We start from the raw sequence: 13,595 nt of genomic DNA on the forward strand, positions 1-13,595 counted from the left end.
AAATTTTACAATTTTATGCACAAAATGAGCTAATTTCAAATTTGATGCCTGCTACAGGTCTCAAAATAGTTGGGACGAGGGCAAGTTTACCATGGTGTAGCATCTCCTCTTCTTTTCAAAACAGTTTGAAGACGTCTGGGCATCGAGGTTCTGAGTTTCTGGAGTGTTGGTGCTGGGATTTTGTCCCATTCTTGCCTGATATAGGTTTCCAGCTGCTGTTGAGTTTGTGGTCGTCTTTGACTTATTTTTCATTTAATGATGCGCCAAATGTTCTCTATAGGTGAAAGATCTGGACTGCAGGCACACCAATTCAGCACCCGGACTCTTCTACTACGAAGCCATGCTGCTGTAATAGCTGCAGTATGTGGTTTTGCATTGTCCTGCTGAAATACACAAGGCCTTCCCTGAAATAGACGTCGTCTGGAGGGGAGCATATGTTGCTCTAAATCCTTTATATACCTTTCAGCATTCATAGTGCCTTCCAAAAAATGCACGCTGCCCATACCGTATGCACTTATGCACCCCCATACCATCAGAGATGCTGGCTTTTGAACTGAATGCTGATAACATGTTGGAAGGTCTCTCTCCTCTTTAGCCCAGAGGACACCATTGTTTGATTTCCAACAAGAATGTCAAATTTGGACTCATCTGACCAAAGAAAACTTTTCCACTTTGAAACAGTCCATTTTAAATGAGCCTTGGCCCACAGGACACGACGGCGCTTTTGGACCATGTTCATCATATTGATCGGTATCGATAATTATTGAAAAAATTTCAGTAAAAAAAAAATGTTTGAATTAACCAATGCATTTTTAAATTAAGGCAAACAACAAATAATTTTTAAAACGAAGCAAAATAAAATGTAAACAAATATTTCTTATATTTTATATTAAGATTAAATAAATAAGTGTTAAAGAAACTTAGAGCTGCACAATTCTGGATAAATTGAGATTTGTTTCAAACCGAGATCACAATTCTGAATGTCAACTAAACTAAATAACATGTAATTTACTAGAGGTTCTAACAAAATATTAATTGCTGCAGTCTATTTTAAAATTTTAAATATATTTGAATTAATTATTTAAAAAACAACTGTTTGGATGTATGATTCAATGACACACACATAAATACTCTTGTATTTATGTCTGTTGAATGAAGATTCAACGTCAAATAAATTTTTTAACACTCACTTGTTGCCACCTGGTGGTGAAACAATGTAATCGATAAATGCATCATTTTCAGTGCGTTCAAGTTTCTTTCAAAAGCTGATTTGCTCCATTTTGATCGATAACATAGACATTAGTGTTTTATCTGAACTATACATTTTTATATCGGTACTTCTGTGGTAATATGAACATTTGTAGCACAGAAATAAAGATACTGTGCGGTTGAAAACACTGTTTGTGCAGCTGTTAATTACCGACATGACAACTGCTTTCTCAAGACGAACTTTGAAGTAGATCAACTGTAAGACGTAAGGAAACCATGAAACTGCCACACTGACGAGCTGATATGTCCATTTTTATTCACAATCTCCTCATCGCTGGCAGGTACAGCACTCATTTTCATGTGTTTGTGTGTTCTGATTTCACGTAGCGATTGCGCACCTGAACTCCACAGCAACTTGTTTGCGTGTCACTCGTAGCGTGTCTGTTCGTGACTCAGGGACGGAGCGAGCTTGAGAGTTGTTCATGCAACCGAACTTCATGTCTGTTTACATTTTAATGCATTTAAGTGAAACTATATCGAGAGTTATATCGAACATTTTTTCTATCATTATCGATTAAGACATACCGTTGATAAATATCGATACAGTTTTATCGCCCAGGCCTAGTCTCTTTCTTTACAAATGCACAGATGTTCTCTGAAAACACAATTGCACTTGCTGAAAGAGAATTAAACTAATGAAAGTCAAGGGCTCAACTATATCAAACACTGATTATCATAATAGTGACTTCAAAACTATTATTTTCAATAAAACATCAACATCTAAACCTCTCTGTTAATTCACAGTAAGAACTTCTGTAGACGTATGACAGAAATAAAGTCAAACTGGTTAGTAATAGTTGAAGCTGGGAATGCTGTTTGTGGAGTTGTTTAATCCTCCTCTGCTGAGATCTTGAGAGATTTGTCTTCTTCAGTTGATTTCATTTAAGGCTGTGTAGTTGTAGTTCTTGTGTTTCTGCTCGTCTCTTCTCTTTTTTTCTTTTTTGTTGTTTTTCTTCAGTGATTCTGGTTGTTAACAGCATTTGTTCGAATGTTTCAGGAACATCATACTAACCTTTAAATGATGTTCCATTAACATTAAGGAAACTGGACATTTTTATGTTTTTGCAATGTTACAAATCAACGTTCCTAGAATGTTGAGTTGTAAACAAAAATTAAATTTGAAAGAATGTTTCAGGAACATCATAATAACCTTAAAAAAAAAAAAAAACGTTCCACTAACATCAATAAAACTGAACATTTGGAAAATGTTCTGAGAACAAAAATTTATTAGCTGGGATAACGCACTTATCCCAGCACTTACTTTCAGCTAATAAAAGAAAAATACTGTAATTTTCTGGTGTAATGTTTTTGATTGGTTGGGTCATTTTACAGCCCTTCATCCAACTTCTCAACACACAGCCTGCCTCAGATTGTTATAAGACAATGACCAAATCATAAAAAACAATTAACACAATCTTCTGTGCCTAAATTCTGATTGGGTGGGCAAGACAGATGTTTGGGTGGGCTCAGCCTACCCCAGCCCACCCCTACCCATGCAGAGATCTGGCACCGTTTCTACTCCAATTTGTTGGTAAAATATGAACATTTAAACAATGGCTGTGATCATTTGTTTTTAAGACAGATTTCTCTATGTAATACCCCCTATATGCTGATTTTATACATCCATAATAATGATTGACAGGACTGAATGATTTGGCTCCTCTCAAACCTACGTTTGGAACATTTAAAATTAAGCCTATATAAAAATAGACATGGAGTATACTATTGTCAAAACCCAAAGTGTTGTTACACATTTGGGTCGTCAAATGTTTGTGGATCATATTCATGGTGTAGCGGTTGGACCATTCACACTCAATTATTTATTATATTTAATAAATGATCCATTTGGGAATCGTAAAACTCCCCCTCAAGACAGCAACAAGCAAAGGTCCAAGCAGACCATTCCGTTGATCATTATCAACTTTTATTCCCTCTGCTGACACTAGCCAGGTAATTAGTGACCCTCAGAGACATTCCAGGTGGGGGAAGGTGGCCAAATGTACAGCACAGGCCATTGGAGAAACAGACACACAAGGCCCATAAAACGGCCTTCTTTCCATTAATTCATAGACAAACCTTTCTATCACTGAACATGCATATCCCCAGGACAGTGTGTTATTACAGTCTTGTATATTGTCTTTTGTATTGTATTGTAAACAGTATTGTACATACATATTGTACAGTATTGGCATGATACCAATAAGGTTACATTATCTAATAGTTCTATCATAAGGCATGCATATGATAGAACTATTAGATAATGTAACCTTATTGGTATCATGCTTCATATAAAAAATAATCCTCATTTAGTTCCCTACCCATTAGCGGTTCTTAACCTTTTTGCAAGTGCGACCCCCCTTCATGAACATTTAATCTGATGAATAGTCAGATTAAATGTCAATAAAATGTATCATGAAATTATGAAAAAATGATAAAATGTAAAGATTTCTGATCCCTTTAGGTCAGACATAGCTACCAACTCAAAATTTCTTAAAATTGATGCCCTGTTCTACTTCTGACGTACTCCAATCACTCGCTCTACTTCTGACACGAAGGACAAATTTGTGTCATGCCACATCCAGTTTAGACCATATCACGAATTATAATGGGTGCTATTGTCTTTTGTAGCATTGTGCCGCACATGCATAAAACACTGCAGAAATAATTGGTCCACTATAAAAATTTTATGAACAAAGTGAGCGTGCTCTATAAATGTATTGTTACATAATAAAGATATAACATTTACAAATATGAAATAACATGACAATGCAGTGATCAGAAGTGCAGTATTATGTAAGGGCATGTCAACCCAACATAGGAAAAAAAATCAAATAGCAGGAGTCTCAAAATACCTCACTGATTGGAACAAGGCCATTATACACTAATTTTCATTTGGAGGGCTCCAAATGTCTCAGGCCACTAGTGAAATCATTTTCTGTTTAATGTTGTATTTAATACAAAATTCTTCATTGCTTATCATAGATATCTCAGACTTTTGGACACCACTGTATCTGTTTACAATAGTAATGATGAGATTCCTGTGGTTACAGTGATCGTCAGCACTTCTATCTAGTCTTCATTTGTTCCTTATAAAACAATGAAATAATTCTCAACAGAATTGGTAGAGAAATGAGACATAGGGTGGCTCAAGAAATCATTCATAAATCAAACTACATTGTTTGATTAGAACTCAGACGCTTTTACATCGAAGAAACAACGGTTTTATATAGAACCTTTCAGGGTTCTGTCAGGCACTTCATATATAGAACCTTTTGGCATAAAGGGTTCTATAAATTGATTCAAGAACCCTAGGGTTCTATATAGAACCCTATTGAACAAGGACACACACACACACGTTTGTTTTTGTGAATTGTGGGGACATTCCATAGGCGTAATGGTTTTTATACTGTACAAACCGTATTTTCTATCGCCCTACACCAACTATACCCCTAAACCCATCACAGGAAACTGTGCACATTTTTACTTTCTCAAAAAAACTCATTCTGTATGATTTATAAGCCTTTTGAAAAATGGGGACATGGGGTAATGTCCTCATAAGTGTAATACCTTGTAATACCTATGTCATACCCATGTACGCACACACACACACACACACATACACACCTGCTCAATGTCAAACATACTGAATTAGGCTCTGTTCAGAATAGCATACTAACATAATATCGCATACTAACATAACACAAAATTGAATTAATAAAAAAGTAACTTTATTTTCAAAATGATAACTAGATGCTGCTCATTAAATTAAACATGCAATGTAGTGGTCCTGTGACAACAGTATAGAATACCACTGTATGCATAACATCATAACACTACTACTACTGTTTTACTATATCACTTAAACAGTGAGCAGTATACAATGTGTAATGCACAGTATTCAGTAAGCAGTAATATTACAATAAGTACTCCATTCTGAACACAGCCAGTGATTGTAATACATCACAGTTGTAGAATGTTACATTCCATTTGCCCATAGCTGACGTACTAATATAATCTGTTAGTAATTCAAATACATAATTCTGAATACATATAAATCTCTGTGTGTATTTATAAATATACACACACATACTGTACACACATCATATTGAGCCTACTTTAATGATAACCTCATTATAAGATCTGCTCTGTTTCATCAAGTCTTAAACAGAGCTGATGGATGGATGGATGGATGGATGGATGGATGGATGGATGGACGGACGGATGGACATAGAGACGGCTGGAGGAGGTCTATAGGTTACTGAAGAGTTCATTTTTCTTGTTCCAGTCCATGGCCGGAGCTCTCTTATTGGAGCGTTTCTGGTGAGCGCGCTCTTTCACCTGCTGTAAGGACAGATTGAGCTCTGGGATGGCATCTATGATGGACGGCTCCATAGCCTGCAGAGAGGAAGAGAAACAAACATAAAGTTATGAAATTGCCTAAAATGGTCACCTTCAGGATCTATTACAAGCATGTGAAATTACTTTCTAATGGAAAATGTTTTTGTAAAATTTCATTAGTGTAGTTTTAGACAGTTTGTTATGCTCTTTGAAATGGTACACCAGCTACTTACCACACTGTACACAGTTTATACTGTATACTGCTGACTATTTTTTAAAACATAGTATGCGAAACAGTATGCATAAATGTCACACAGTCCCTTGTGAAAAAAATGTAATTAATTGTATTGAATGTGCATTTCAAAAAATAAAAGTATATATTTTTAAAAAACTGTACGTTCAGATAATATAATATTACCAAAATAAAAGCACTTAAAGAGTATGTTAGTATGCTGTCTTACCTCAGGGGGCGGAGTCCCAGTGGGCGGAGTCATGAGGGAGGCGTTGGAGGATGCGTTAGAAGGGGACGGACTGACTGATAACTTTGAGTCCTTCAGCCCCATCTCTTTGGCCACGTTTCCATTTACCTAAACAGAAGGCAGATTTGAGTCAAATGTCCTGTGATAGATCATCACTGAGGCTCAGTGCTGTGGTTTGTGCACTAGGGGTCAGACTTGAGCCTGTGTTGAACTGTGCAACAGCTGCAGTGTGTGGGCCTCAGGCTGCTGCTGGAGTCTGAGCTTCATTAACTGTACGAGTGGGCAGCATTAGCCAGGCATCAATACTCCTTCTCTGACAGGTGACAGCGCCCCCTTATTTCTTCCTGCCAGCTACATCTAACACATCAGCCATTAGCCAGAAGCTGAAGGATCGCTGTATCCTTCTTACTTTCCCACCACGTCCCCAGTGTCTCTCTCTTCTGGAAACACAGCCTCTAAACTTACAAAATCAAGCAATGACCCGAGAAGACCTGATCCGTTCATGTCAACTCCAGCAGGATGAGCACAAAAATGTTAGGTGAATTCAGAAGGTAGCCATAAATAAGTGTTGTATTGAAAATACAATTTGTATTTTTGCTTCATAATGCTGCCTTATTTTTATTGAAATAAATAAATATATTTTTAGCCTGTATGACAGTGTGTCTTGCATATTAGTGTCAAACAGCACAGGTCTTTGTGTCACTAGCGGCGACATATAAAAGTCTCTGTCTCATAGTCAAAGTGCTCCTGTCACAAAAATGTACAGATATATCACGGTTATGTTCCTTATGCTTCATTGTGGTGGCATAATGTGGGAAATATTAGACATATATGTCACCACATGGAGTCCTGGTGGAAAAGAAACGACTTTAGGCAAGGTGCGACTTGTTAAAAAAACAGAGACAGTGATATTTGAATGACAATGTCATCACTGAACTTTTATTGCGAAAATTTGGACAATGTTGAAATTCATTAAATATATAGGTAACACTTTAGTTTAGGGTCCAGTTCTCACTATTAACTAGTTGCTTATTAGCATGCATATTACTAGGATATTGGCTGTTTATTAGTATTTATAAAGCACATATTAATGCATGACCATATTGTACATCCCTTAACCCTACCCAATAGCTACTTACTATTAATAAGCAGTAATTAGAAGTTTATTAAGGGAAAAGTCATAGTTAATAGTTAGTTAATAGTGAGAATTGATCCCTATAAACTGAAGTGTGACCAATATGTATTTTTTATGTTTTTTTTTTTTGGCCATACAATGGAAGTCAATGATAACCAAAATGGTTTGGTTACAATACCAACATTCTTCAAAATATCTTATTTGAGTATACAACTAGATTACAACAATATGATTTTCTTCTGTATAGCAACTATACTGCGAACTATAATAAAAGTAAACTTCAGGTATACTGTTAGTTTACGAGCTATATACTTCAAGCTCACATTTTAGTTTCTGAAAGTACACTTTGAAGAATACTCTTTTTTGGGTGAATTATGGTCTTAATATGGCCTGCTAGTATTCTGTCATTTGTGCAGTTGTCTTACCTTGTCCTCCATGTCTCCGTTGACCACAGGTTCAGGCAACGGCCCTGTGGGCAGAGAGAAGCAGCACAGGTCAGCCACAGATCAAACAACTGCACCTAGTACATCTGCATCCGTCAGATGGGACACTTTCTCCAACAGTGACACTAATGCTCTTCATCAGCGACAACGATGAAGCAAAGATTAAACAAGACACTTCCAAACACCATGAGAATAGCTAGTATGACATTCACTCCTTCTCAGGTTGCAGTGAGCAGATGTCGACTCTGTTACATACTGTAGCACAGATATGTGCTCCATTTATTATTCAGATGCCGATAATCACCGTGGTGAGATCCGTGATACCTGAATACCTGTCGACCCCCACAAATCCACAGGGAACAAAATCTAGAAGCCTTAGTGGATTACACTTTAATAAATGAACTTGACATGAGAGATGAAGGATGTATGTGAAGATCAGCAGAGACTTTGCTTGTGAAAAAGAAGTACACTGTAGCATACTTTTAAAAGAGTACTTATTACAAAAAAAAAACATACCCTAGTATAATATACTTAAGTGTGAACTGAATGTAATGTTTTTGGGCACTTAACTGCATTTTAATTGCAATTAAATGAAAATGTATTATAGTTTAAATTTATATTAAAAGCAGCTGAACTTCAGAATTAAATTTAAGGCCCGGTTTCACAGACAGGGCTTAGCCTAAGCCAGGATTAGGCCTTAGTTCAATTAGGGCATTTAAGTATCTTTTATAAACATTCTCTAGAAAAAAACAAAAAAAAAAAAAAACATTACTGGTGTGCATATTGAGACAAAACAATGGCACTGACATACAGTCAAACCAAAAATTATTCAGACATTTTTGATATTTTTGCTATATTTTTACTAGTGGGTGCAGGACACTATAGTTCATTTATGTAAGTGAGGATAGCAAAATAAACTAAACTGTGAAATATTAAACCCAAAAATTCTTCATACAGTGGACTACCAGTAAAATTGATAAAACTTTGGAACCAAAAATTATTCAGACACTTTGACCTGACCATGTTTTGCTTAAGTGTTATCTGACATAATTAAGATTCATTTTATCTGACACTGTTTAACTTCTTAGATCTTGTAATATTTTCTTACCATTTTTTTAAACTGTAGTGAATAAACTATATTTAAAGATATGACAGTGCAAGTTACTTTCAGTTAAAACAGCTCAAACATGTATTTTAGTCTAGGACTAGCTTAAGCTCTGTCTATGAAACAGGGGGTAAATGTAATATCAGACAAACAGACAAAAAAAACCAAAAGCAACACAGAGCTTAAATACAAGACCAAACCAATCAACAGAATTAACGACAGGTGCAACTGATAACCAAACTCTAATAACAACAGATGGTAACTGAAATACGGGAAACAGAACTAAACGTGCAAAACCCACCCAAACAGACATGAAACACAGATGACTCTGGATGAGGCCAGTGAATCAGCCAACATAATCTGATCACATTTTCTCTTGCTGAAAACTATTGTTAAAAAGTGAAGAGTCCAACTAAAGCAAACACTGATCACCATAATGGCGACTCCAAAACTATTATTTTCAATAAAATGTCAACAACTAAACCTCTGTTAATTCTCAATAAGAACTTATGTAGATGTATGACAGAAATAAAGTCAAACTAGTTAGTAATAAGTGAAGCTGTTACTGCTGTTTGTGGAGTAGTTTAATCATTCTCTGCTGAGATCTTGAGAGATTTAATGTCTTCTTTTATCTTCAGTTGATTTCATCTAAGGCTGTGCCTGGAAGTCAGTTTTTGTTCTTGTTTGGTCTTGTTGTTCCTCTTTCCTTTAGTGATTCTGCTTGTTATCATCAGGTATCTTCACTAATGTTCAATCATCACTTCTATTTATGTATATTTATACACATCTCAGGTACATTTACCTTTATTTAAGGAAGAAGGCCTGTTTCAGTAGTCTGAATATCTGAATTCTTAGGGGAACTTAGCAGTTTTATATAAAAAAAGTGAAATTGTTATTAAATTTTACTGCATTTTCTCTGTAAAAAATGCATTTATTTACACAACTCTGAAAAAAAAATTACAGATTTTTTTAATGGACGTCTCAGGTTACATTTTTGCACATGAAAATCATTACTAGAAATTAGTTAACTGGAAAAAAATGTAAATTTGGTGTGAATGTATACATTTTTATGGAATTTCACACTTCTGATAAAAATGAGAAATTATTGTTAAATAATACTGCATTTTCTCTGTAAAAATACATTTATTACAGTGTACTTTCCAAACAGTGTGACAGTTGCGAGTTTGAAACATTTATTTGTGGTGCTGCACACTTGCCTGACTTACAGGCCACAACTGTAAGTCTTTTACTGTATACATGTTAGCCGTTTGTTTATACGCTGAAGGAAAAGTCAAAATTATAGTCAGCGAGTATTTAGTTTTGAACGGTCACAACACTCTACTTGTGACTGGAGGACACACAGTGTAACTGTAAATTGTTTGTGGTTACAAAGAAACATCACAATTTGCTAGATTAACAGAATTTAATTGATGTGCAGTCAAAAATGCATTGTGATTATAATGAGTAACTTCCATTTGTAAAGTAATCAAGTGACTGGATTATGAAAAAAAATATACATTACTTCGTACTTAGGTAATATTAAATATGTTTTGGTTTCAGCAAAAAGATGTTCCTACCACCAGCCGGTCTTTCCGAAGAGTTCATAGGAAGAAGTGTAAAGTAGTAAGGCAGATAACAGAATTGGAAAATAATCCCACCACCCTTACCGTCTTCTTGTCTCTGAATTTCTATCTTTCTACAGTCATCTGAAGACTATTTGAGTGGCAGAAAACTTCAGGGAAGAAACGATAACACAGATCCATCTGGCCCCTGATCGGCACAAAACACACACATCACTGGCTGTTTGGACACTTCAAATGCTCTTCAGTCCCAATACGGCAAACTGAGAGCCACTCCAGACCAGCACCTTGGAAACCACACAAATGCTGCTTCCAAATTTGGGTGACAGGCAGCAGAGAAAGACAGAGTGTGTGTGTTTAGACAGAGCAGTGTGACTGTGTGTGAAAGAGAAGAGAAAACAGCTGAATGTACAACTGAGTAGAAAATAGAATCCTACAATCTTAAAAATGATGCAATAGAAGAACCATTTTGAGCTCCACAAAGAATTTTTCAGTGAACAATTCTTAAAAAACACATAGTATTTTAATAATCCGATTAACCTTTTTCCACTTTAAAGAATCTTTGTTGGAATAGAAAGATTACATGGATGTTAAAGGTTCTTCATGGAACTATAAATGCCAATAAACTTTATTTTTAAAAGTGTAGTTTACTACTTACTAAATACTGCAGAGTATAAACTATATACTGCTTACGGTTTTGTAAAAGTAGTAATAGAAACAATAGGGATTATTCTACAAAAAACAGTTGTATGCTAAATTGTTGTCATGTTACTTGACATCCAGTTTGTATCCATGATTCAGTTTTGTATAAGTATATTTATACGCTAGGGCCTGGTTTCACAGACGTTCACTACACTACTATAAACGTTCACTACAAACGTTCATGGGCCAAAATTACTCTTCCAAATCCTCATAAACTTTGCAGTCTTTTTTTCAAGTATGGGGCTGTGTGACATCATATAGGTCAGAAGTCCTTGTACGGGCACTTCTGCCGGAAGAGTGCGCGCACACGTCGACCAGAGCGAAAGAGCAAGAGCACAGCCATCAATGCGCGTTTGGCTTTACGGAAGTCGTCGGCAGCGCTGCACAGGTCACAGGACTTCACTAAATTGAATTCCTCAATACGCTATATTCATTATAGTGATTCAAAAGTTATCCATGGATAATGCGATGGTGTATTGTGTGTGTTTAAATACATTTGTTTAGCTGATCATTGATAGCTTGCAAGACGATCGCTACACAAACGCTGCGCATGCTCGTCACTTTTTAGCTCCGCTCACACGGCACGCCTCCAGGAGCTCGGCTGTTTTCGGAAAGACTTGGTACAGCGTATGTATCTTTTATAAATATGATAAAACTAAAGACTTTTCTGAGATATGAAGGATGCACTACTACTCTATAGGTACTCAAGATTAACATGAGATTGGCAGAAACTGTGATACCCCCCCTTTAAAAAAACATTTAAAAATCGTACTGACTCTATACATTTGAACGGTACATCAAAAATCAACTTTTCATTTTAAGCAATATAACAGAAAGGTAACAAGGTATAGTCAACGTAATATTTACAAACTAAAAATATATGTCAGTATATAATCAGCACTGAAGTTCTGTTATTAATGGCTGTATTGGGCTGGTTAGCTATAACAGGGTTTCAATCAGCATCACCAGCAGCTTCTCCTAGGGGTCGTATTTATCCGACACAGGTTCCTGCCAGAGGCTCACAGCAGCACTGCTCAATAACCTGGACAACGACTGTAAGGAATCCAGCACCTGTTGAGTGTTTGAACCCTGTGGCATTGTGATACGAGACTGATCCCAATTCCCAACAGCCTCTCCCTAAATTCACCTCTGAATACTTTGTTATTGTACCTAATTACAGTTTTTAGGCATGTCTACTTTACTCAACTATAACGTCACTAATACTTAGCTTCAATAAGATGATTCTCAGGGTGACGTCACTGGGCTTGGCTGTGAGAATCTCTTGATGAGCTGGTTACATGGGTACCTGGTTTCACGTGGTTGTAGGGGGACCGAATACTGTAGGGGGCGCTCTAGATCATAACCACCAGTTTTTATTACTGTGTTGTCAAAGATAAACTCACATACACTCTTCAGACTTCACATTATGCATGTCACATAAAACAAAGTACCAGAAAGTACCATGGTGTTTTGGACATGAACCAGAGTACCATGTAAATATCATGGTACATACCATCACTGACTGTACTATGGTACTGCCACAGTATTGCTGAATTAGGAGTTTATGACTGTATGAACAAAGACACAGGCATCATTGTCAGGTATTAATGAATTGGTAAATAGTTCTTTAGTTCTAAGCTCAACATTAGTTTTTAATCATATTTCCATTTTACAAAAGTAGTGTTACATTAAGTTGTGTGTTACCATGAGACCCAATGAAATGGTTTGCTGAAATTAAAGTTTGTTCATAAAAAGCTCATTGTGAGAAATTCAATCTCCACAAGCTCTGATCCCGCTTGGCTCTCTTCGATGGGATGAATCAAATGAGCCTTACTGAGTACAGCAACACCTGAGACGTCTAAAAGCATTCATCTGATCAAGCCTGTCATTTTCACTCAAACAGATGGAGTCTGAGGAACTGATAAAACATGATAGCAGAGATAGCAGCTAAGGAAAGTTTCCACTAGTGCTGACGCCAAAAGCTTGCTCGGTAAATAAAATGAGTAAACATTGTATCTCCACTCACTCATGACTAATCTAGTTGTGTCAAACACAAACACACACACACACACGGTTTCCATGGCTGCAGTTGGCACTGTTGAAGATTGTTGGCACGGGTAACAAAATGATACGGACAAACTAAATTGCTTAATAGGAAACCCAAAACCAGTGCAGCGAGAGAGACACGCTTGCCTGAGCAACCCCTGCCAGACAATGACTCTGTGTGTCAGACGCCACCTAGAGGTAGCAAGGAGAGGGACAGCTGCTGGAAACCTGTTGAAAACTTCTTCCACAAAACAAACAGACAGTTATATACTTTATGTTTTGTGCTTGTACCTGTGAGGTGTTCTGCATTGGGCATCACTCGACACTTCTTGAAGAAAGCATCTGTTTCTGGATCTACGACCAAGAGTGTTGTGTCATCACCCCCGGCTTTAATAGCAGCCACCACCTCTGCATGCTGCTTCCCTTCCACTGAAAGCCCGTTCACCTGAGAACAAACAGTGACACATCAGAAGACATTCACAGAAGCATGCACGAGTC

At 36.7% G+C, this 13,595-nt stretch overlaps 1 protein-coding gene across 2 annotated transcripts in view; it reads right to left on the reverse strand.

Moving 5' to 3' along the window:
* Window positions 1–3,938: 3,938 nt before the first annotated feature.
* The window catches only part of nherf1b (NHERF family PDZ scaffold protein 1b), a 33,850-nt gene continuing 24,193 nt past the window's right edge, over window positions 3,939–13,595 (reverse strand). For both annotated transcript variants that reach the window (XM_051886187.1, XM_051886188.1), the window contains 4 exons: window positions 13,389–13,542; window positions 7,647–7,690; window positions 6,069–6,194; window positions 3,939–5,664 (listed from right to left, as the gene is read on the reverse strand). In XM_051886187.1, coding sequence (XP_051742147.1) covers window positions 5,518–5,664; window positions 6,069–6,194; window positions 7,647–7,690; window positions 13,389–13,542 — 471 coding nt within the window. In that variant the 3' untranslated portion in view covers window positions 3,939–5,517. The remainder of the gene's footprint in view (window positions 5,665–6,068; window positions 6,195–7,646; window positions 7,691–13,388; window positions 13,543–13,595) is intronic.

The sequence above is a fragment of the Ctenopharyngodon idella genome, chromosome 3 (genome assembly GCF_019924925.1).
Source record: "Ctenopharyngodon idella isolate HZGC_01 chromosome 3, HZGC01, whole genome shotgun sequence".
NCBI lineage: Eukaryota > Metazoa > Chordata > Actinopteri > Cypriniformes > Xenocyprididae > Ctenopharyngodon > Ctenopharyngodon idella.